This window comes from Puma concolor, chromosome C2, assembly GCF_028749965.1.
Source record: "Puma concolor isolate L17-30 chromosome C2, mPumCon1.1.hap2, whole genome shotgun sequence".
NCBI lineage: Eukaryota > Metazoa > Chordata > Mammalia > Carnivora > Felidae > Puma > Puma concolor.
This window is the reverse complement of record NC_141675.1, coordinates 111,475,216-111,500,938: the sequence shown is the minus strand read 5'-3', so window position 1 is coordinate 111,500,938 and position 25,723 is coordinate 111,475,216. Positions and strand designations below refer to the sequence as shown.

The 25,723-nt window shown below is 36.2% G+C and overlaps 1 protein-coding gene across 39 annotated transcripts in view; it reads right to left on the bottom strand.

Annotated features, from left to right (window-relative positions):
• Positions 1 to 25,723, bottom strand: part of ABI3BP (ABI family member 3 binding protein) — a 267,443-nt gene that overhangs the window by 82,471 nt on the left and 159,249 nt on the right. For 24 of the 39 annotated variants that reach the window (XM_086675588.1, XM_086675593.1, XM_086675570.1 and 21 more), the window contains 21 exons: positions 25,486 to 25,524; positions 24,782 to 24,862; positions 24,303 to 24,350; positions 23,167 to 23,229; positions 22,976 to 23,050; positions 22,238 to 22,285; positions 20,684 to 20,743; positions 19,779 to 19,868; positions 17,320 to 17,400; positions 16,110 to 16,169; positions 15,179 to 15,262; positions 13,880 to 13,939; positions 11,205 to 11,264; positions 10,318 to 10,401; positions 8,038 to 8,121; positions 6,858 to 6,917; positions 6,042 to 6,125; positions 4,648 to 4,704; positions 3,590 to 3,649; positions 2,866 to 2,949; positions 2,190 to 2,249 (listed from right to left, as the gene is read on the bottom strand). The exons of 2 other annotated variants lie outside the window; for them this stretch is intronic. In XM_086675588.1, the coding sequence (XP_086531714.1) occupies positions 2,190 to 2,249; positions 2,866 to 2,949; positions 3,590 to 3,649; positions 4,648 to 4,704; positions 6,042 to 6,125; positions 6,858 to 6,917; positions 8,038 to 8,121; positions 10,318 to 10,401; positions 11,205 to 11,264; positions 13,880 to 13,939; positions 15,179 to 15,262; positions 16,110 to 16,169; positions 17,320 to 17,400; positions 19,779 to 19,868; positions 20,684 to 20,743; positions 22,238 to 22,285; positions 22,976 to 23,050; positions 23,167 to 23,229; positions 24,303 to 24,350; positions 24,782 to 24,862; positions 25,486 to 25,524 (1,422 nt within the window). The remainder of the gene's footprint in view (positions 1 to 2,189; positions 2,250 to 2,865; positions 2,950 to 3,589; positions 3,650 to 4,647; positions 4,705 to 6,041; positions 6,126 to 6,857; positions 6,918 to 8,037; positions 8,122 to 10,317; positions 10,402 to 11,204; positions 11,265 to 13,879; positions 13,940 to 15,178; positions 15,263 to 16,109; positions 16,170 to 17,319; positions 17,401 to 19,778; positions 19,869 to 20,683; positions 20,744 to 22,237; positions 22,286 to 22,975; positions 23,051 to 23,166; positions 23,230 to 24,302; positions 24,351 to 24,781; positions 24,863 to 25,485; positions 25,525 to 25,723) is intronic. 13 more of the 39 variants (XM_086675575.1, XM_086675598.1, XM_086675599.1 and 10 more) reach the window with 9 other exon arrangements.

The window sequence follows — 25,723 nt, the reverse complement described above, 5'->3', positions numbered from 1 at the left end:
TGTGAAAATGGTATAAAATCCAAATAAAATTTTATAGAAATACAGCAACACCCTCAAGTTAAGATGATCCATGGCATATTTCCATATCATCTACATATTGCTTTTGGTTGCCTTCAATTGAGATACTACAGCAGAATCAAGTAGTTTCAACAGAGAATGGCCTACAAGTCTAAATTATTTACCATCTAACATCCTTACATAAAAAATTTGCTGACCCCTGATCTTAAGCATCCTACAAAATGCAAGGGCCTATTTGAGAAAAAACTAGGTTCTCACTATGGTATCTGAATATGAATTCCCACAAGGGCTTTCTAAGAGCTTCCTACAGCTGATTTTCTGACAGTATCATTACCAACGTGTTTAGCACCATTTGGCGTGTTTTGTTCTGTGTTCTAGTTTGACCTCCCCCTTGGGTAATCTCAATAGGTATTGAGATTTTTTTGTTTTATTTTTGCAGTTTCCACCCTTCTGTCCACTAATGCAAAATTCTGAAGTTATTTCAAAGCCCAACTATTCTCTATCAATCCACATAGATCTTTGTTTCCTTTAAGTATTTTCTCTCTATATTCTTACCAATTAAACAAGCTGCTTTTGTATAAGCAAATTGCCTTATTTAAAACAAACAAACAAACAAACAAACAAACAAACTTGAGAACAGTGTTTCTTCACAGTTATATTGTACTCTTCTCAGCAAGTGAAACATGTTCTTACTTTGGTCTCTACCTCTGTTCCTCACCTCACCCCACCCAACTGCTAATATAGCTCTGGAAACACAGAGGGCAAGGAAATTTTTGTTTAGTAAGCCAAATAAGTATTGCCAATTTCAAAAAAAGATAAATGAAATAGAGTGGTTAGAGAATTTAATAAGATGCATCTTTTGTTGGAGACAACCCTTCTGCAGGGCACATGATGAATTTGGCTACCATATAAATCTCCCCAACCATGATCCTTTTGGTCAACATGCAATTGTAGAGATACTAACTACAATTTGTGCCTTCTCTCTCTTAGAAGGTATAGAGGTGGGAATTGAAAGTTAACAAGCTACATCACCATCATCCCTGGGATCCAACTGCAATGGGCTGGACGGACTCAAACTAGAAATCACTGACTTTCTTGATTCCTGCTGTGAAACTTTCAGAAGTTTAAAGTTTGGGAGGAGGATTTATTTTCCCCCCAACGTTTTTGAAACTAAATGAAGAAAATCGAGTTGCTATTGTGTTTATAGGTCTAGAAACCATCAAAAGCACTGTTCACAGACTGTGTTTTCTAAAATATTACATTTTCTTGAGTTTATTGCCTAACTTTGAGACATTTTATTTTACTAATCTGTTTCTTATCACTACTGACAGTGTTTTGGAAGCAAAATAACAAGATTTATTAATTAGAGGAATAGATATTAATGTAATTACTCAGAGATTCCTAGTTAGTGAAGATTAAGAATCAATGCTAAGCTGTGGTGGAAGATAAAGAATAACCAAAATCTTCTGTGGTGGGAAAAGACTGTAGCTTGTATTTACTATTGTTTGCACTTCCAGAAAGCACTTTTTTTTTTAGATAATTTAATATAACAGGGAAACACAATCCCTGAAAATAGGAAGAGAATAATGCGTATGTCACAAAAATCTTATAGAAAGTAAGTTGCTCAGAAAGATTTCATGGTATTTAATTATCATCATTTTATAGATCTAACTACCAAATAGATGGGTTGTAATTTAGAATTCAGACACTTAAGAGAATGAAATTTTAAAGGAAGTTTAATGGCAGATAGATTTCCTGGGTCCAGGGACATTTGTTAAAAACAATAGGTAGCACTTGAATTAAGGATCCTGACTACTAATGGGGCACCTGGGTGGCTCAGTCAGTTAAGTGTCCAACTTCTGCTCAGGTCATGATCTCACAGTTCATGAGTTCAAGCCCCACGACGGGCTCTGTGCTGACAGCTCAGAGCCTGGAGCCTTCTTCAGATTCTGTGATTCCCTCTCTCTCTGCCCCTCCCCCACTCACACTCTGTCTCTGTCTCTCTCTCTCTCAAAAATAAAAATAAAAAAAGAATCCTGACTACATATAAGATGGAGTATGAAACAGAACAAGAGCAGTCTAAGAAAGCAGGAGCAATTCTGGCCATGACAGTGATAGAATAGGTTTTCAATGAATAAAAAAGTATGTAATGAGGTCACAAAAATCATTACCTAATGTTGATTCTGGAGCCTCAGAACTATGAATAACAGGTTCAAAGCTTGTAGCAGGAACTAACCAAAAGCAACAACAGGAACATGAAAAAGTATAAATACACATTAAAAAATCTTAATTTTTCTTTGAAAACATTCGTTTCAAATGACTTTTTTTTTTAACTTTTGAATTGACAGGAACCAGTTTATTTTTGAGAATTTGGTCAAACGAGTCAGGAACAAGTCATTGCAGAAAGTAGTCACAACCTTTAAATTCTGCTATGCATATTAGTATGGTCACCATGAGGTTCTTATAAGATGTTTGATATTCTGACTCTAACCAATATGAAAGCTTGCTTTGGAAAATCTGCTTAGGCAATGTATATGAAGATATATATGACAGTAACTTGTGACAACTTTTGGAAGCTGAAATAATACCTATGCTTATGTAATCATGACCATAATAACTAGATCATGTGTTTAAATGCAGATATAGCAATAAGTAATTATCAGTGACTATGCCAGTCTTGCTATAGACACATCTTTAGAGAGACCAAAAATTTCACTCAAGAAGCAGTTGCTAACCATACCTCTCATGCCTTGAAGGCTGTCACTTCCCATCAGACGCATTTCTTTGGGACCCCACTGGGGCAGACTGCTAGGGTTCACCCCTCAAATCATGGAATAGCATATTTACCCCGTTTGGTCTGAGGTGCTTCAGGACTTGATGTGGTTTTAGGTCTGGGACGTGGACGACGGGTTCGTTGTGCTGTTTTAGGAGCTGAAGGATGAAACTTTGGATTACTCCTGTGAAGATGGTTTTGGAAACAAGGCTCTAGATTTTCTAAAATATGTTATATTTTCTTGAAATTCAAGGCATATGTGTTTCAAGATTGAAATATTGTCTATTTTGTTAACTATTTATTTAATCACTGAAGATTCTTAAGAGATAAAACTCACACATAAAATTAAGTCAAGGAGTGAGGAATCTCATAAATCTCTAACCTCAAAAGCAGAAAAGGACCATGGCCAAGCTGTAGGTAGTGGGGTCTTAGGTTCACACCAAGAAATAGAAAATTTCCAAAGAATCTATGATACCATGTGAATTGCTATGGTTTGGTTGGTCTAGAGGAGATATAGACATTGCCAACTTTGAAACTCAGCTTTCAATTTGAGCCCCGTTTAGATAAAAGTTCAAGATTACATGGTTGACAGATATTCTGACTTATTCCATGCATAGCTTTTAAAAACAACAGGTAACTTCCGTTAAGAGTTTTCAATACTCTCAAGAAGAAAATTAAAGTTGAAGGACAGCAGAAGATGACAAGACAGTCTTATAAAGATGGTGACAAAGTGATTATGATTAGGATAGAATGGGTTGATGATGAGCTGGAAAAAACTGTTCACAAATGCTGGATTACCTAATGTTGTTTCTGGATCCTTGGTTCTAAGAGTGACAGGTTCAAGGGCTGTAGGAAGAACTGGCCAAAAATAATAAAAGACACCAAAGAGATTTTTTAAAAAAAATTCACTTCAAGGCTAACTGCAAGAGTCAATTTTTAAGCCTCAAGACTAACAGAAAAGAGACACTTCCTCTGCAGATTTGACTACACTGTGGAAAAGTACCCATTAAACTCATAAGATAGATACAGCATTGTACTCTGCTAAATATCACGGTGGTCAACAAGTTCTCCCAGATGTTTGATTATCTGACTGTTGCTAATATGCACAATTCTGCTAGACAAACTTCTTACAGTTAGATAATATATACTTTTCTAACTCTACTGAAAAAAGCATTTATCATTCTACTTGTACTTCTGTACAAGTTGAGATAAATGCCTATTATTGAAATAATCATGGGTACAATAATGAGTTTATTTATTTGAAAGCATCAGGATCAATACATTATAGAGTGTGTTCAAAGTTTCAAAGTAATCCTTGACTCAATAAAAGTTAAATACTGTTAACCTTCTCATGAAAGAGTTACTGTACTGTATCATGAAAAGCCTTTCGTTTAAAGTCTCAAGACTTAGGCACATTTAAAATTTTGACAATTAAGTAAAAGCATCTTGTTTTGAAACAATAGATCCATCAATATAATCACACAGATCCTAATACAATAAAAAGTAATACAATTAAAGATCATGACATTTGTAAAATTGAGGAGGGAGAAGCAGTGTAAATAAGGGACAGATGGAAATTCATGTTTGAAAAGAAGCTTAAAACAGTCAGTGCTTTTCAGCACATGCAGATGATCACGTGAAACAGTTATGGCAGTTTGATGTCCTCATATTAGCATATTCACAGTTTTCTTAACAGGTAACTTGAAATAGAGTTTAGTATAATTTCAAGATAAAGACTACAATGGAATGACAGCAGAGGGTGTTGAAATGGTTGTAAGATGCAGGAGAACATGTGGCCACAATGGCATGACAATGAGCAAGAAAAGCACTATTTGAAGGGCACACATTCTCATTACCCACGATTTCTGGAGCTTTAGTTCTGAGAGTGCCAGCTTCAAGATCTGTAGTGGGAACTAACGAAAAACAATGAAGTCAACACTTGTGAAAAGTCAGCAAGTTAAAATCTAACCAGTATAACATTGCTTCAAATAAATGTATAAAATATTTGGTCACCCTATAACCAGGTAAATATTCTTTTCGAGATAGTCAGTGATAGCTGACCTATCAATCTGGTAAGCATCTCAATGTCAACACAATATTCTCTTAGGTGTTTAAGTACTTAATTCCAAGTACTGCTCTAGGAAACTTGTGTAGACATTTTACCAAATAGAGACTTATGAAAATGTCCCGGCAATTATTGGCTTTTCTGTGGAAGCTTTAAGAAAATAGCAAGTCTAAATAAGATGGATACAATGAATGGCACTTATATTTGAAAGGAGTCATAGAAAAGAGCAAAGCAAAGTGAACCTTGCTCATCGTGTTGAGAACTCGTAAGTAGAAATAGGCCTGATGTGATGCAAAATCATTCTAATAACCAATCAGGTTAAGGAACAACCACTCAGTGTGTGGTACCCAGTCGAACAGCTCTCTGCTCTAATCACAAAAATGTGGTACCCTGTGTATGTGGAAGAGATCACAGAAAAGACCACTAATACTACTAGGGTCAGATCCAAACTTCTGAGTCATACCTTCAAGAACTTTCTTCAACTGCTCTTATGGACCCTTCCAAACTCAGCCCTATCTTTACCACTTAGAAGCAGTATCTCCCTTGTTCCAGGAGCCCCGTGCCTTCTGGCTGGCCTCAATACCTCCTTTCTTTTTGTCTCTGTTAAACTCCATGATTTTAAGACTCACTTTATTTCTAACTCCTTATTCCTGTCCTTCACAAACTTCTCTCTATGCTCAAAGATGTTTATAACCCCTGCAAAAAATAATCTTGATTTGCACAGACACATTGCCTTGGTTCAATCTTTAAATGCTTCCTATTGGAGGTTTTGACTTTGACTACACTACAGCCTGAGAAGTAAAAACAAGCAGGCTACATCTGTGATATCCTCACAGCTGTTGATGTAGCTGTGGGGAAATGGAAGACACTGTTTCTTGAAATAAAAAATGATTGGTTCTATTTAAGACATTTTGTCTGCTAGAGAAGTATGGAACAAAATAAGCAAAAGTAATAAAATACACATTAAAATAGAAGATCTTTATGCAGAAAGCACAAGGGATTCAGCTGCCACACGTCTCCCCAAATCATGTTCTCCTTTGCTTACTCAACAGGGGGATCAGTGCAGATCATTTAGTGCCCCACCCTCACTGGGCTCACTTGGGCTATCACTTCTACCACTGGCATCAATCCCAGACTCCCAAAAGCTGCTAGGACTTACTCCTTTAACCAGAAACCCACATTTACCCAGTTTTGTTTGAGGTACTTCAGTAGTTGGTGTAGTTTTATGTTTGGGACGTGGACGACGGGTTCGTTTCGATATCTTAGGAGCTGAAGAAGGAAGATCTTCAATTACTACAGAGTCTAGTTCAGAAGCTAAGGACAGCATGACACATGACTCCAGATTTTCTAAAACTTACTACATTTAGTAAATTTTCCTTATTAACCTTTAATTTGAAACTTTCACCCTTAATATAGTAGTATATATTCTTTTATAAATCCAAGTTCATTGAGAATGAGTCATGTAAAATTATTCAAGAAACAAAGAACTGTTCATAGCACTCTTCTATTGAACACAAGGGTAAGTTCCACTGCTAACATATTATGGTGCGGTGATAGATACAAACTCTTTGACAGTTTACGAAGATAAGGCCATGTAATTAACTAAAAAGTTAATTAAAGAACAGATAATACATGGAGAGTTTAAAAAAAAAAAAAAGAGAAGAACTTCAGATCCACAAAGAAACTTCCCGATGCCATAATAGTCAGTAGAGTCAAAACCCAGCTTTAACAAAACATGATTAAAAAGCACACAGGATGACAAAACAGTTTCAGATGGTTACATGTACAACAGATGACTTGAGTTAGGTTTATGCATGGCTCTCTTAAAAGAAATAACTTGTTTGAACAAAGTCCTCAATACTTTTAGGATGAAGAGTTTAACGGAGTGACAACAGAGGATGATGTAACCTTATGAAGTAAAAGAACCTGCAGGTATGATGTTGATGGAATGAGTCTGACAATCAGAAAGAAAGGCACCTACTGAGGGGCATGTGTTTTTACCTTGTGTTGTTACCCAAGTCTCAGTTCTGAGTGTAACAGGTTCAAGGTCTGAAGTAGGAACTGATCAAAAGCATTAAAGATAAACAAAATGATTGTTTAATAAAAAAACCCTCAAGACATTTTCTTCAAAATGAGTCTTATTAATATGCTTTCTAGAACTATGTAACAACTTTTAAAAACTGTTAAACTAGAAAAGTAGACTGTTGATTTCCTCAAATTTGGCCATACCTAAGTCAGGTAACTATTTCCTTATTCTTCCTTTGATGATTTGATTTTAAGTAATAAAGTGGGATATGTGGGTATTACTAACAACTTTGGAAAGAAAGTGAGGCCGAAGCATGATCTATTTAACAGGGTATCCCTCTATTCTAAGCAAAGAAAGAACATGCCCTCATGGGCAAAGACGAATTTGCTGATGTCTATTGGATTAAGTCTCAACTGTTCTATCAGATGCCTAAGAATCTCCACCATAAGAGTCCATGGACCAATCAAGATTCAGTAAGCTTTGATGACCACGGTCTAGTCAGGCATTCTCTATACTAGTATTACAGTTAGACTATCTCTTTTGGTTTGTCTCTCTATATATACAGTCTTTCTGATTTCATTCCTACCTATCTTTCCAGTCATCCATGTACTATGGTGGTTTCAAGGCCCCACTATTTCCTAATCTTTTCCTGATCCTATTTATGTACCTAGCACATTTTGTTGAGAGCACATTTTGTCAATCTCATCTGTACATACATGCTCTCTAATGCCATCTTCTATCTTATTGAGGAAGGCTTTTGTTCTCAATTTTCTTGTAGGCTTGAGGACTAAAACATGTCTCCCACATCTAATGTACACCCACCAAAGACACTAATATGACTTGGTGATACTAAAGACCCTGTTAATTTGAACTGAATATGCATAATTTTTCTAAAGGAATTTTATTTTGAAGACAAATAGAAGTTAATAAAAGGCACAGTTATAGAGAAGATTTCACTCAGGAGCTATGAGGCTTTTGGTTGCCCCACAGCTGTCCCCCTACTGTGTTCCTCTTGCCATCTCTACAGTGGGAAATTCTGTTTAACCTGAGTTATATCTTTAATAGGGCCTATTGGTTACTCCCAACCACTGGAATTACTCTTGAGATCCTGCTGGGTTAGGCTGCTGAGACTCTAAACCAGGGATACTTATTTACCTGGTTTGGACTGAGATACTTCAAGACTTGGTGTCGTTTTTGGTCTGGGACGTGGACGGCGTGTCTGTTGTGATGTTTTGGAAGCTGAAGGAAGAAATTCTAGGGTTACTACACAACTACATTACCTCTTTTCTGGAAGCAATGAGAGGTGAAAACATGATTTGAGATTAACTACAACCTGTTAGATATTTGCCTTTCTAGTTTGAGATTTTTGTCATGTATACTCCTTAATGAATTTCTATTAGCACAGAATAGTCTTTGAAGAAAAAAAACCATTTCTAATTAAAGAAATAAAGTTTAGTAATTATAATCAAAGTGTCACAGAACAGTTTGGACAACAGAAAGGTTAAGAACCATTGCTAAATTTTAATGTATTATCAAGGACAGTCATATTAAATCTGAGATTTATAACTCAATTTTTCAATCTTTCATACATTCTACATAACTCCTAAAACAAGAACACATTAGTACCTAAATAGAAACAAGACAAAAAAAAAAAAAAAACTGCACAAATAGAAAAAAAAAAAGGTAGAGATGTAGATGTGAAATGAATGGATTCTCTTGGCCTCACGATAGCTGTTAATGGCTTCTAACTAAGTTAGAGGTAGAAACCTATAGTATGTTTGAAAAAGTTTTTTTTTAACTGCAAGCACTGCTTAAAAAAATACAAAATAACGTGAAACAATTTAAAATAGATTACATGGCAAATAAATGCCCTAAAGTACGTTCATGAATGACTGATTCTCTATGAAAAGACAGATGATTTGTTTTAAGAGTTTTCATAAATTTAAGAATGTAAATGAATGGCCTAAAAGAATGACATACAGTAATATAAAACAAGAGGAAACTCTGGGTTATAAAACAAGCAGAATAAGTCTTGTTGAAAAGCCAGTATATCTGTTATTACAGATATAAGCATGACAGGTTCAAGAACTGTAGCAGGAACTGACCAAAAAATACAGTAAACCAAAGAGATTTTAAAATACACAAAAAGTCAGAACATTCACATCCAAACAAATCTATTTGTGTGTCAACCCTCCCTCAAAAACAAGAAATTACCTCTTAAGGAAAGAGTAGATAATCATTCTTTGAACATTTGGTGAAACTACAATCATGGTCTTCAGCTTAGCCTTTGAATTATCTTGATTGCCTTAAAGAAGGCAACATTAAATTATCCTAGGTTTTAGATAATGGATTCTGATATGGAAAACTCTGCACTGGAAAATATTCTTATTCATTTACCTAACAAACTTGGAAAAGAAATGGTCTTTAAAAAAATTTTATCAGTCTGTATTTCTATGGAAGCTGAAAATGTGCACTTGCTATGTTTAAGTGAACATGGATGCAATAAACGGTTTATAAGTTTGAAATAGATATAAAAATTGATCATTGAAGTAGACTATGCTGATCTTTCCAAGAATTCATCATGACACATAAAAGAGCAAAATAAAGATGGTCACTCAGTCTAAAATACTTAGTGGATTATCTGTCCAGCCAAAGCCCAAATAAAGTAGAAATCGAAGACAGTTGATGTCCCTGTATCAAATCCAAGCTTCTGAATTGGGTCCTCAAAATTATCTTTCAACTGTCTGCCTGGACCCTTACAAATGCAGCATCATCAATAACCTTGTTTTGGCCATCTGGAAGTAGGACATTCTGTGTTAGGCCCACTGGATTGCCTTTGTGGCTGATCCCCTACCACCCCACATGTCCAGCCCTTCTGCCTTGATTCACTTTTCCCTCCATTCATTCAAATCCTGTAGTGGGCCCAAGGTCCAAGTCTAGATCACCTTTGTCTTTTCCTCTTCAAGGTCAGTGTTTAATGTATCATGCAAACATATACCCAACTCCATTATTTTTAGAAAGTCTCTCATAGCTGGCATATCACTCACCATTATCACATCAATATTGGCAATTTTCAATATTGGTCCAGAAATATGCAAGGGATGTAATTTATATTCCTTATATTTTTTTGTTTCCTTGAACTACGTATACTGACTCTGCTAAAGAAGCTTTATCATTAAAATTTGACAGAAATTGACAGTAAAAATATACTAAATGCATATAAAAGAAGACTTTCACATAGAGTAAGATATTCTGGCATCAAATATATCTCAACCAGCCATATTCTCTGACACCTGGGCAAAGCAGCCATATTCTCAGACACCTGACCATGCCTCATGACTTCAGGCTTAGAGCGACAAACAGCTTGGCACTGCTTTGTGTTCCCACTGGGATAGGCTACTAGGGTTCACCCTTAAATCACGCGATCACATTTACCCGATTTGGTCTGAGGTACTTGAGAGCTCGGTGTGGTTTTAGGTCTGGGACGTGGACGACGGGGTCTTTGTGACATTTTGGTAGCTGAAGAAAGAAAAACTTTGTGTTACTCCAGGTCTTTAGGCTCTGGATATCGAGGAGAGGTTTTTACAAAAGCTGTTAGATTTTCAAAAGTTCTAGGCAATTTTTTGTAATTTAAAATTTTCAATCCTTTTAGGCCAATGTATCTTCGTTTATCATTGATGGTACTTTGGGGCAAACTCATGTATGTAGTTGAGTAATTCATTCAAGGCATGAAGATTAGCACTTGTAATTAAACAGTCACAGAACTTCTTCACTGGGAAAAAATGAGGAGGGCTCAACCCTGGTGCAAGGGGAGGGGAGGCTAGAGTCACACTAAGGGAAAGGCTTATAATTTAAAATTGCAGATTTAGATCATTTCCTATCTATCAAGTTAGTAATAAAACATGTCATTATTTAAAGCAGGAACAAAGAAACAAACATATCATACAAATAGTTTTTTTAAAACATAGATGTGCAAAGGAGTCTAAGAGTAGCTGTTATTGCTGATCCGCCTAGATAAGAAACAGATCCCAACTTGTTTTAAACTTAGTATTAACACAGAACACTGTTCAGTGGAGCATGAGCTAACACGACATTGTCAAACGTACCAAATGGCAGCAATGTTTTGAGTTAAGCTAATGTCTGCTCTCATAAAAACAACAAGAAACTTGTTTTTAAGAGGCTTCAGTATTCTTCAGATTGATTGAATGGCAACAGAGGATGATGGTGGCTGTCTTATGAAGGAGGAAAATCTAGGAGATGGAGACTGAATGGAATGTACAATGAACAGCAAAAGCATTTGGCAAATGGCACAGAATCATTACCTAATGTTGTCCCAGATGTCTCAGTTCTAACAGTAACAGGTTCAAGATCTGTAACAGGAACTGAAGTAATAAAATAAGCAAAAGAAGTTTTTTAAAGATGTATAAAGAGCTACAACATCCACTTCAAAATGTATTTTTCCAGTGCAACATTGCCTCTAGAATTATTATTTTTATTTATAGATGGACTGTATGTGGAGTGTACTGTGTTTCTCCCAAATACTTATGTTGAAGCCTTAACTCCCAAATGTCACTGTATTTGGAGATAGGAACTTTGAAGAGACAATGAAGGTTAAATGGGGTTGCAAGGGCAGGTCCCTAATACAATATGACTCATGACCATATGAGAATAGGGAGACACACAAGGGATGCTCACAGACAGAGGAAAGGCCATGTGAGGATGCAGAAAGATGAGACCATCTACAAACCAAGGAGAAAGGCCTTGGGAAATAATAAAACTATTGATACATTCATCTTAAATTTCCAGCCTCCAGAGCTGTGAGAAATCGATTTCTATTGCTCAAGCCACCCAGTCTCTTTTGTTATGGCAGACTTAGCAAACTAATATGAAGGAAAACCCATTATTTTGTCCCAATTTGGCTTAACTGTAGTTAGGGACTTCTACATCTCCTGAGATAGTCATTACCTGTGGTCTCTGTTTAGCAAAAGAGGGAAACAGTTCTACTAGATAGCGGATTGTATGAATCTAATATGGTAGACTCTAGAACATTTTTAGGCATTTACTAACCATCTTGAAAAAGCATGTAAAAAACTAACTTGCACTTTAGTGGGAGTTGAATAAAGAAGACATCTACCATGTTTATCAAATTACGGCTGCAGAAAAAATTCCTAAATATCCAAGTAGCCGTTATACAAATAACCAAAAATAGCTATGAAGACTTTGCTGAGAACTCATCTTTGGAAAGATTTTGTGACTTGTGTCTATATAAAGGTACTCAAGAGGACTGTGTAAGGGGCACCCACTCAGTCTGTGGCACTCGTAAAGCACCCATCCACACTCAGTGCAGGGAAAACTTTATCCAGTGTGGAAAGAAGAGATTTCTGATGCTCATGAGAACAACTTTGGACTCCTGAGTGCAACATTCAAGCCCTCCTTCAACTTCCTGTGGTATTATCCAAATGCAGAATCACCAACAAAATGTTTTGACAGATGCTTCAAAGCCCCAGAACCTCTGCCCCTCTGGTGGCCTCTAAACGTGTCCTATTTTTTTTTTTCTTTGTTCTCTCTCACCTGTCCACTTGTGCAAATTCTGATGTGATGTCACGACCCAAACTCCTTCCCTGATCTACTGAGGCCCAAAATGATGCTTTACTTCTTCAATAACTTACATAATCAGTCTAGCACTTGATGTACCCAACAAAAACCTTGAATTTGTGAAAGCACCCTGCCTTATTTCCCTTCTCTAGGCTTTTTATGCAAGAAAAGTTTTTGTGTTCCACTAGCCTGAAGACTAAGTAAAACATGTTTCCTTCTACCCTGAGCAAGAGGAAAATTATGTATCTTCCAAACATGTACTTCTCACCAACACTGAACGGGAAAGGACTCTTCATGATTCCCTCATCAGAGGGTTATGTGGGTTTACACTTCTAATAGGTAAGGCTATGAAACAAAGCTTTCATAGAAAGCTCAGGCTTCTGAAACAAAGGACTCAGTTTTTATCTGGTGCAGTCCCAGGATCTTAAAGGACTTGGAGTGGTTTTAAGTTTGGTTTATGAATGACATTCCCACTGGGATGTCTTTGGAGGTGGAAAAAGATAACCTTTAAAGTTGATGGTTCTACAAATCATGAAGTTAAAAAAAAAAAAATGTTTTCTAAAGCTTGACAGATTTGTCTTGAATTGCATAAAATATATACATTTCTAGTGTGAAAAATTTGCCCCTACTATGTTCCTGTATCTTCCTTTGTTATTGAAGATATTTGGGGGTCAAAATGACATAAACATGAAGTTATTAATGCAGAGAGTCAATATTAGTATTTTTATCATATATTTTAAAAATATTTAAATTTGTTTTTACTCTCTACACCCAATGTGGGGCTCAAACCTGTAGCCCCAAGATCAAGAGTTGCACAGTCCACCAACTGAGCCAGTCAGGAACCCCTTTATCACATTCTCCTAGAGTACCCTGACTGCATTTAAAAGATTAAGAATCATCTATTTCTAAACTATGGTGGTGAGTAAGGGGTAGTCAGATTCACCCTAAGGATGGGGCTTACTATTTAAACTTACTGTCCTTGATCACATTATCTGATTGACAATTCACTAAAAACATATTACTCAAAAGTTAACAACAACAACAAAAACAAACAGGCAGATAAAAAGTACTACAAAGGATATATAAAGCAACTTCCCTGTCATAGCCTGGTTAGCACAGATCAGGATTAGGTGCTCACATGAACATATGATATTTGCCTTAACAGAGAACTCAGATTAAGACAAAAACAGAAGGTGGCATGAAAAAATTTTAAAGTAAGTTACAGGGCAAAAAGATATCCCCAACTAGATTCAGGCATGACTCTCTTAAGAACAAGAGAGTGAAGCATCATTTTGGGCCTTATGTTCAACTCATAAGATAAAGAATGTAGTTGAATGACAAGTGGAATCAGTTTGACAATGAGCAGAAAAAGCTCTTGCTGAAGGTCAGAAAATGGCATTACCAAATATGGTCCCTGGAGTCTCTTTCATAGGAGTGACTGGTTCAAAGATTATAGCAGGAACTGACCAAAAATAATAAAAAACAAAAATGAAATGTTAAATATTTATACAATCTCAGAACTGCAAAATTAATTGTACCTAAGTACTAATGTGTCTAGAGTACAAAGCAAAAACTATTCACTTTCTGAGCTGAGAGATACGGCATCTCTGCACGCGGGTACCAATTCATCACATAGTAGGAGTGGTCTTTGTAGTAGATAATTATCCCTGTAAGGTGCCCCTGTAGTGTCTCACTCTTTGATAATCCTAGTCTAAGTAATGTACCAAAATAGACCACATCAATCTTGCTAAGAACTCGTCTTTGGAAAGAGACAGTGAGCTTTGCCTACCAGAATACTTAAGAGAACAGGAGAAGGGACGGGCATTCAGTCTGAGGTATAGCAGGGTAGCTCTCTGTCCAATGCTCAGGCAAAGCCTGACTATATACAAACATTGATCATTACTAAATGAATTCAAACTCCTTAGGCCAACATTAAAAATACCTTTCAACTGGTCCTTTGGGCCCATTTAGCTACAGTAGCCTCAGAAAAATGCCCTTTCTGATCAAACTAAGAAGCCCTAGAGTTTCAACTGGTGAGAAAAGCCTCTGCCTTCCCTCACTGGCCCTCCACACGTGTCCTTCCTTTATGTACTTCTCCATCCCCTTTGTCCCCAGCCATCTAAATCTATAGTGATTTCAATGCTCAGTCCTTCCCAACTATTCTGGCCTACTCTGATTATTGATTCTTTAAATCAACGGTTGACCAACGATGGCCCATAGACCAAATCTTGCCCATAGCTTATTTTCATATATTCCATGTAAAGCTAAGAATTATTTTGCCATTTTTTAAGTGTTGTAAAATTAAAAAGGAAAAAAATAAAAATGTTCAACAGAAACTACATGACTCACAAAGTCCCAAATATTTGCTCTCAAGCCCTTTATAGAAAATGCCAATTCCTACCCTAGATCCTTATGACTTGGACTTGACTTTGTAGTTACCAAGAAACAATTTCCCATTTACCCAAACATATATTCATTCTGTACCTATTTCATTCCACTACACACATTTAACATTTCAAGAATAAGAAGAATTGAATGAGAAATCAAATAAACATTTAGAGAGAAGATTCTCATTCACAAGCCTGAGAAATTCACTATCACCTAAACCCCTCTAACCATGTTCTCATTATCTACCTTGACCTGCCCCTTCACTTTCTCTGGGCCCCACTGGGATAGGCTTAACCAGGATATATACATTTACCTAGCTCAGTGTCAAGTGCTTCAGGACTCCTTGTGGTTTTAAGTTTGGGATGTGGAGGGTGAGTTTGGTGAGGTACTTTGGGAGCTAAAGGAAGAAAACCTCAGGTTAACAGAGTGTTCTTAGTTCCAGAAGCTGTGGATAGGATTATATGTCTTCTAATTTCTTGAGTTTCAGAAAATTTTTCCTTTCAGCTTAATATATTTGCCCCCATTTCGATAATTGCCTCTTTATATCATTTACATTACTCTGAAAAACATAAGTCACACAGAAACATGAGTTTATATATCAAGGATATTCTCACAAGTATCTCTAAATGATAAAAGTTCCAAAACTTTACTGAGTTACAGTGGTGGTGGGAAAGATGGAGGGTGAATTTCAACTAATGATGGTACTAATAATTTAAATTGATTATCATTGAGCTCATTTCTATTTCACCCCTTACTGAAAGAAGACCACACCATTACCTAAAATGACAAAACAAAAACACAAAATGATGCACATAATAAAATTGTAGGAATTTAGATCTGCACAAGAATCATGCCACACTGTAACAGCTGTGACAATACTTAGCTTAGACCAAGGATAGACACTCTCACCCCAACCCTCCTATGTTTGAAACTCACAAACAAATAATGTGATTAACAGGTTACATGGATTAAGATGCCGTACTTTCACATGCATTAAATTGCAGATGCATATACTAGACTAAGTTCATACTTGGCTCCTTTAAAAACAGATGAGTTGCTTTAACTCTCCTCAGTATATTAAGAAGTAACAGAATGACAAAGAAGTAACTGAATGATAACTGAACAGACAATAGAGGATGACATGGAAGTCTCATGAAGCAGAAGAAGCTGTGGTTATGATGGTGATGAAGTGGGTTTCAAATGAGCAGGAAAAGCAGGTGCTGATGGATGTAATGTGTCCTTACCTAGTGTTGTCCCTGGAGCCTCGGTTCTAAGAAAAACTGGTTCAAAGACTGTGGTAGGAACTGATAAAAATCAATAAAAGAAACCAAAGAGATTTTTGTGAATGCATGAAATGTCAGAAAATTCATCTTAACAGTAAAATGCTTCTAAGCCTTCTAAGGGAGAAAGGGCAGGGAAAAGATGGATTACGCACATCTTTAATACCAAGAGGCAGGAAGTATGAGGGGCTGAAGAGTAAAGGGTCATTTTAGGGTCTGTTCACCACACATACCAGACATAGCCAAAATGAAGCTGATACTACACCAGCCAAGAGACTAAGTCTTTAGTGAAAAGAGTGGCATTTGATACAGTAAGGTGAGAAAGAACCCCTGTTTTTGATATTATATTCAACTAGGTATCCTCAGTTTTAAGAGCAGAAAAAGCATGATCCTGTGCAGAAGGATCACTGAAGCCCCGTAGGTCAAATTTAAAGTCTTAAGTACACCTCTCAGCCTCCTTTAAAGTTATCCTATGGGCCCACTCAACAGGAGAGCACCTAGAAATCATTCTGTATCTGGGAGGCCAGCTTCAGATATTCTCTGCTTGTCAGACTTTGTTCCCTTACCCACTCACTCACCCAAACTCTCTACTAGTTTCTTTCTAATATCCTGATCCTTGTCCTGCTCCAGATATTAACCCATTACATAGCATTTCTACCATCTGAGAAGTTATACATATAGACACACAGCCACCACCCCCACCACCCCCCACTCCACCCCCGGCCACATACTTGCATAAACATGGCTGCCTCATGTGATTTTCTCTATGTTTATGCAGGAATGGCTTTTGTTTACAACTGTAATACATACTAGGGGATAAAACATACTTCCCACTTCTTATGTATCTCATAGCTACTAATATGGTTATGGGTGTTATGAGGGGATTAATAAAAGAAGTCCACTTGAATTGATTGTGTTGGTTCAATACTGAGCAAGCTTTATCCTAAGACATGAATGGAATCAAATAGCATGAAAAGTAAATAAAACAGTCATTGCTGGAGAAGATTCCTACACAGGAAGCACGAGATACTCAGGTATCTCAAGTTCTGCTCACTAACCAGCAGCTTTTACTCTTAAGAGATATATAGAACATGTGCCAACTATGTGCATAGAATTTAGGATCCCAACTGGGGTAGACTGCTAGGATTCCTTAAACCAGAAATCACATATTTACCCAGTTTGGTCTGAGGTACTTCTGGATGGGGTGTGGTTTTAGTTTTGGGGCGTGGACGACGAGGTCTCTTTGTTGTTGTAGCTGAAGGAAGAAAATTTAGGATTAATATAGTGTTGATACCTCATAAACTCTGATTAAGATGATATACTAATCTTTCTAAAATTTGTCAGAGTTTCTTTGAGTGGAGAAAACTTTTACTTTGGTTTGATGTTTTCTCCTTTAGTATGTTAAGAGGTTTCCTTTTTTAATTGAGTTCTCCCAAGATTAAAAATTACAATATAATTATGTTTAAGAAAAGAAGATTAAGAACTATCACTTCTTTGAAAGTGTCCCTAATCCAAAACTGGTTACAAATTGCTCCTAAAATATGATGGGGTGAGAGTTCAAACCACACTACAGTATTCACTTCTAATTATAATTTAAAATAACTAGGCTCGGGCAAATATTCCACTTGGTCATTTACTAGAATAAGCATACAAAACTTGCTGAAACATCTACAAAGTGAAAAAAAGTTAGAACTTGCAATACAGAAAAAAGATGCCTGAAAAAAATCATGGCATAGCCGATAACTTATAGGGGGTCTAAATAAGGGATATACAGACTATCATATTTAGGCCTTAGCTCTAACAAACAGTATTGTTTAAGCGGAGACTCAGATTGACATGATACAATTTGAAGCTGGGATATGGGGCAGACAGTGGTGCTGAATTCAGTCCATACACATTTCTGTTAGAAGGAAAGCCTTTTAGGGCCACTTGCATGGCTCATTGGTTTAAGCAGCCAAATCTGTTTCAGCTCAGGTCATGATCTCATGGTTCTTGAGTTTGAGCCCTGCATCTGACAACTGACAGTACAGAGCCTGCTTGGGATACTCTCTCTATCTCTCCCCCGCTTGTGTGTGCTCTCTTTCTTCCTCTCAAAATAAATAAAAAAATAAAATCTTTAATAAACAATCTTTAAAAAGCCTTTTATATTGTAAAATGAATACTGTAATAGGATGATGACAAAGTATGACATCATTGTCTATATAGCACCACAAATGAGTTTAACAATGAATAAGAGAAAGCACTTGCTAAAGGACATAAAAGATCACTACCTATAGATGTCCCAGGAGTAATGGGTTCAGAGTCTCTAGCAAGCAATGATCAAAAGTAATTTAAAAAGAAACGTTAAACACTTGGGAAAAGTCATTGAACTTTCTTCAAAATGAACTTCACCAGTGTGGTATTGGTTCTACAGCAAAAAAGCAACATTTTTAAAGTTCTGAGGTGAAGGTACAAAGATATTTGTTCTTATGAAATAGTTAGATCTTCAGTATCTCCACAGAGCTCTAAGTTCTGCTTGTTTTCAATATTATCTGATAACACATCAACAATAAAAACCCTACTTAGAAAAATCTTTAGGCTTTTGTCAAGGAATTTTATGGTAAAAAATTATGAGAAAACAATGTGAAAGTATAATTTATTAGAAAAAATCCCTAGGTCATTATAGATGCAATAGTTGATATATTTAAGCAGACACTATAATGAATAGCCAAAATAGAGGATGCTTTTTGTTGAGTGTCTACTTTGGAAGAAGACCAAGACGTCTGTCCAAAGATAAATAAAAGAACAAGATACAGAGGGTCATTCAGTCTGCAAAACTTGTCAGTGCATTTCTCTGCTACCAGGACAGAAAAGACCTGACCCCAGGAGGATAGGAGAGTATGTGGTAGCCAATTGGCTTAAATCCAATCACTGAAGTCAGGCATTTAAGGTCCTTTTTATGGACCCATCTAAAAGTAGCATCACTGATCAAAATTTCTGAGAATCAGCTAAGTGAACATTGTCTTCCTCCTTTCTCCCATTCAGGTTGCCCTCCTAATTCCGATCTTCTGCTGTCACCCACATATATAGTACCTTCCAGCCTCTGTTTATGCTATTCCTGCCTATCCCAGCAACAGGTCTACAAACTGTATAAATTTTGAGGTCCACATTACACTTACCAGCTCACGGATCTTTTATTTCTCTAAGAATTAACTATGTGCCTAACAGTTGGTAAAGCCCAGTAGATATATTGCTTCTGCCCATATTCCTTTACATCTATTAGTGAACAGTTTCTACATAAGAAACTTCCTTCCTCAGCCAAGTGATCTGTTACTTCTGAACTATTTTTCACAGAGGCTAATGGAACACTTAGTAAAATGTGTGACTAAGTGAACTAAATATGCTAGTTACTTAACTAAGTTTTTGATAAACCAGAATCAAAGAGAAAAATATAATTTTTCAGAGAAAGCAAATAAAATACAAAGGTACCAAGAAGATACCAAGCAGCACAAGGCAGTCATGATTATTAACTAGAGCTCTTGTGACTTCGGCCTTCACAATGAAGGGTCACCAGAGCTATTAGGTGGCAAGTTAAACTGTCATGCACGTATCACATCCAAGGGGTTCCACAGGTACCAGGAACCACATATTTACCTAGTTTAGTCTGAGATACCGCTGGGCTCTGTGTGGTTTTATGTTTTGGACGTGGACGACGTGTTCTTGTCCGTTGTGTTGTTTTTGGAGCTGGAGGAAGGAAACTGGTTAATGTTGTCTTATGACTCCAGAAACTCAAGAAAGGATGATACACAGCTCTAGATTTTGTAAAATTTGGCTAAATTTCCTAAGTCTTAATAAATTTGTCTCTTTTGTTTTGGAATTTTGTCATCTGTATGCAAAAAAAATTGGTGGGGGGGGGGAGTTGTCCGCTGACAGTTCTCTGAGAAGGATTATATAACATTATTCTAATAATCTGAAAAGCTTATTATTATTGGCGTCAGATTTTCAATAAGGATCCTGACTCCAGGGAAACCAGAAATACAGCATGTCCATATCGGAGATGGACCCAGGCTCACCTGCTTTTGTGAGATCATATTTAGAAATTATTTGGCTTAGACATACATCCCATTAAACATTAGAATAAACAAATTTAACTTCTTAAAATCATTGGTAAACCATAAAAATGCCCTATCTTAAAACAACTTTCGGTTGATGTCCATAGAATTAACATTGATGTTTATGGAGCAGCCACTCCTAATTGTATTTGAAATTTAGCTTTACCACAGAACACGGGGCAGAATCACAGGTTCTGTAAAGCACTAATAAAGCTGGATAATATGGAAGACAGATGCCGTGTACCAGCTGCATACAGGTTTAACCAAGTGACTAATCACATAACTTATATTAAACATCTTCAATATTCAAAATGAAGAATATAGTTGAGTGATAAGAGAGGGCAATGAGAAAATCTTAGAAAAAAGAACACCACTTGACCAAGATAGTAATGAAATAGACTGGACAAGTGGAAAATGCACTTGGTTAAGGACATAAAAAGTCATTACCCAATGTTGTCCTGGGAGCTTCAGTTCTCAGAGTTACGGGTTCAAGGTCTGTAGCGGGAACTGGCCAAAAGCAATACAATAAACAATGGAGATTTAAGAAATGTAGAAAAGGAAAGAAAATTATCTTCAAAATGTATTTTCTTTACCCTGTAATGTTTTGAAAGCATTTCTGAACGCTGTTAAAATGGTATTTGGCTGTACTCTGGCATTCATACAACTCACAAAAAAAGACATACCTCTTGTATTCTGCATCCCTATGAGGCCAATGGAAAGCTTTTTCCTGTATTTAATTATTTGACTCCAACTATATTGGAAACTTGGCTCCAAAAACATGTCAGTTGGCTACTATGTATTTTAAATTACTCTGAAAAACTGTAAAAGCTTCTGTTAGTATTTCGAAGGCTTTCACTACAACTGTTATTTGTTTTGAAGAATTATGGTAGTGAGGAGAATTTTTAAAAATATTCTCAATTAGTCTGTTTATTGGAGACGTGTGACAGTTATGCAAAACATAAACTTGTGCCTTTTCTCCATGTGAAATGGGGTACTCTTTCTCTATTTCTCCTTTTTTATTCACTTATGTTAAATGAATAATTAGGAGATGAGTATTCAAACAAGCAATAGAAATGATTAAGAAAAAAATCTCAAGAGTAATAATTTGACTTTTAGGCTCTATAAAAAGGATTCCTATAATTCTGTAACATTCTAAAATGATCGAATTATGCATACATGTGAAATTGTGATTTATAACTCCTTGGATTTAAATTACCATCTCTATTTGTCATTAAGTCCAGAAGACTAAATGTAACATAAACATCTTATCATGAACATGCTGTAAGCACTTATATAGAGATTCCCTTTTGCTAAGACATCACTGCAGAGTTGCTTGAAGCCACATCTGACGAACTCTTCTGAATTAATGGAAATCTGTGCCTACAGAAGAGATGTAGTAGGCGAGGACAACAGGATGAAGCAATATTCAAAACGGGTTGCCTTCAAACAAAAAAGGGAATTGGTATTTTGCTTGGAAATCAGCACAAGATGAATTTGTCAACAGGTGTATGAATTCGTCATGATGACAAGATGAATTTGTCAACAAATGTTCAGGTGTATTTGGATAGCATGGAATCAAAGAGGAAAGGACTTTTGCAAGAAAGAGACAATTATGTATTGCCTCAAGCTCCAACCACATTGTTAACTGCTCCTCTCCCATAACCATAACTTATACACACATGAAAGCAGAACTCTCAAAGATTTCCTGGTTTGCAGGATGGATGGTCTCTCAGCCCCAGTGACCCTTGACAGCATCAAGTGCTGCCAGCAATCTGAATGTCTTTGAAGGGGATCAAAGGAAGAATGACATACAGGGATTATAAACTGAGCAGACATAAGAATGCCTTATGATGTTGAAAGTTTCCCGTTAAAAACAATCAACAGTTTGTGGAAATGAATGAAAAAATGATGAATTACAATTGTTTACGTAAGAGAATACAGCCACTGACATGAGAGGGAGAGGCCCAGAGAAACACTGACCAAGAAGGAAGACATCATTACCTATGGTTGTGGAGGGAGCTTCAGTCTCAAATGTAGCAGGATCAAAGACTATCATGAAAAATAAACAGATATAATAAAAGTAAAGAAATCTAAAGTTTTAGGTGCTCCCTGATGCTTAATTCATAGGATACAGAACCTGGTTTATTCTAAGTTGATATAAATTGCTTTCTTCATAACTTTATTTATTATGAGATACTCTCTTACTAAATTAGAATTTTATACTAATTGGAAACTTAGGAGAAAATCTCAATTGCAAAACAGTTGAATTTTTTAGTACTGTTATATAAAAATCTTCTTATTTGGTAGGAAATCACTTAGTTAATAGTTACTGTTTAAAATGCCATCAAGGTATTTTAGATGAAGCCAATCCTTGATTACATGCCTTTAAAACAAGAACACATTGTCAGCCTTCCTGGTCCTATCTAGTGGTGAATGCTAAAATCACTTCCAACTATGTTCCAGATACAGAAAAACCAGGCTTCTGTTCATCACATACCCAAATTCATAAAACAGAGCCTAAAAATGTTAAGAAAATGTAATCTGTCAGACTATCAGATGTAAAACTAACTTCTTACACATTGATTGTTCATTTAACTGGTATGGTTACTTTGAAAAGATAATGAGCCAAATCATAATATTGGGTTTTTATGCTTTATATGGTATAACAAATTATAAATATTTTCAACAACATTCCCCAGAATAAACTTCTTAAACTAAAGCACTAGAAATTATGTTTACCGGGTTTAGTTGGTGGCATATCTGGTTGTGCTGTGGTTTGGGGTTTAGGAAGTAATTGCTTTGGTGGTTTTGAATCTGAAGAGAAAAAGGTGCTATAATTAGTGTCATAGCAGGGCTGTGAATATCAAGATTAATGTTACTTACACACCATTTTCCTAGTTTTAGATCAAGGCAGTGAAAGTAGTGATTACCAGGCTGGATTTGAGGTGCATCTGGTCTATGTGTGGTTTTAGGTCTTTTGGATGGTTTTGATGCTAAAGAAAAAGGTATTAAAAATTAGCATAATGATCATGGCTGTAACTATCATAATTAAAGACACATACACTTGAGCAAAAACACTATATAAATTCACTGAATATACAATAAAATTAATTCCTGGGGTGTATGAAGGATGGGAAATATGTCCATTTGTACCAATTTTTCCAAAAGGAAAAATCTTTAGGAAATGTTCAAAATGTGCCTTTGAGCAAAGTAATGAGAACTACAGTAAGACTTTTTTCTTTATAATTTCAGAGATCACAAGTATAATAGTTGTATTTCTTAATTGTAAGGTTTTTTAAAGCATATAAGTAGTAGTGTAGAAATTTGAATCTTGTTTAGTAGGAGACCTGGGAAATAATCCATACACACTTTAAATTATACAGAAGTTTACATGGCTACAGAGTTCTGGAATTTTCCAAAGTAAAGCACAGTTTTTGTGAATGCTGAGAAATGGTATTGAACTAACAACAGTCAAACAGCATTAGTACCAAAAACAATAAAACAAGTTTGGGACTTATAATGTTCTTAAGTTACAAAGACCACACTAATTTTATATTGGACCCTAGACCAAAAATAGTGTTTATGTTCTAGTTATCAAAATATACTCACAAAAATTCTGCAAGAAACAGAAAGCTGAAGAAGCCATTATTTCATGCAGCTTTTTAAGAGGGCAAAAGTCTTACAAGTGGAATGAGTAAAGCAATGAAATGACAATTATGGCACCAGAACAAAATCTTGCCATTTGCCAAGCCCAGGATGAGCAGGGAAGTCCCTGTCTGAGAAGAAGTGGAAGGTTTTCTCAACAGAAGGACATAGAGAGACAAAGAGTTTGTGGAGAAGCAGGAAGTTGTGTCCAAGGCCACAGACCTTCCTTAAAGAAGCACACAGGTAGGATTCTTCTAGAAGAAGTCTCCTATCTTCAGGCTCTTCAGACCCAGAGAGAAAACATGAGGAAAAGCATGGAATGAAACTGTGATGGTGCAGTGGCCCTGCAGTCATGCCTGGTGGAGAATAAGAAGAGCCAAAGTGACATTCCGTGAAAGCAACTGGAGGAGAGGAGAATTACCGACTGTGGGCACCAAGAGCTCCGGTTGTACCGTAGCAGGTTCCAGAGCTATGGAAGCAAAAGGCAAGAATACTAATTATATCAAGAAGCAGCATCTCGAGGAAGGAAACATTAATCCCCACTCTTAAACTCCTCATCCCTAAGAAAGGGAATGTGATTTTCCCTTTCACTCTTCCCATTTACCCCTCTTCCCCTTCCTTTCCCACACCTCATCTGCCATAAATATGCATCCTACGACAAACTTTTAGGGTGCCCTACTTTAATAATCCATTTAGTGGGCCAGCTGACTGTGTGTGTACCTAATAGTTACAAATACATAAAAATATACGGTAAGTATAGAATGTACAGATGCTTAAATATGAAAGTCAACTATACTGGTTCTTAAAGTCCAGCTATTTAGGTAATAGGTAGCTACTTTATCAGAAGCTACCATATATTACATTTTCTATGTTAACTGGAACCCTCAGCATCACATTTACCAGGTTTGGACTTGGGCACATCTGGACTAGGTGTGGTTTTAGGGCGGGGGCGACGACCTGGTCGTTTGGTCTTTGGTGAAGCTGAAGAAAGACAATTAGCTAGTTAATATAGGAGCAGTAGCTCAAAAAACTGACAATCAATACTACATGTATCTTAGAAGCACATTTAAGTCCTTTGGTTTATTATGAGTAGATATTCTTCTGTTTTGCAACTTTCTATCATCATTTACCCAGTTAACTGAGGTCTTGAATAATATTTTTTTGATTAAATTTTCCCTATTCCATTTTGAGATGGAAAACTCAAAAGTCTGTACAGCTTAGAGAAGACAGTCTCCTAAAAATTTTGAAGGTGTATGTTTAACAGGAACATGAGAAATGTACCTTTAAGGAGCCACTAGGGATACAAATTAAAATTTATTTGGCCTAAGATTCAAAAGAAGTTTTTCATTTAGCATTAAAAGTTTACAAGTTAACAGTATGTATAAAAAGTCTTTGAATTCAGAGATTGTTTCAGGAAAGGCAACTTCTTAAAAATGAAATATAGTTTATAACACTATAGAATTTAAATTTTTTTCTCTGCAAGTAAGAGCAAAGAACACAAACAGGTATCCATGGATTAATCCATTAATGTGAGCCTGTTAATAAAAATACCAGCAGTCAGGAAAAGAGGAAATAAAGGTCACTCACTCAAATAACTGTATTACCTAATGTTGTTGAAGGTTTGGTTTCCGGAGTTTCAGGTCCTAAGAGTACATGAAAATCATCAGGAAGGAATCAATATCAAAGGAAAAACTATAAAGTCTAATTAGATATGAAAAATTCTAATTTCTAAAGTTGAGCAATTATATGTAAATGGTGAAACTTTTATCCATATAAGACATTCCTTTTTTATTTAATAGGTTCCTGTGTTTTTAGACAAAATGAACAAAAATGTAGTCCGTT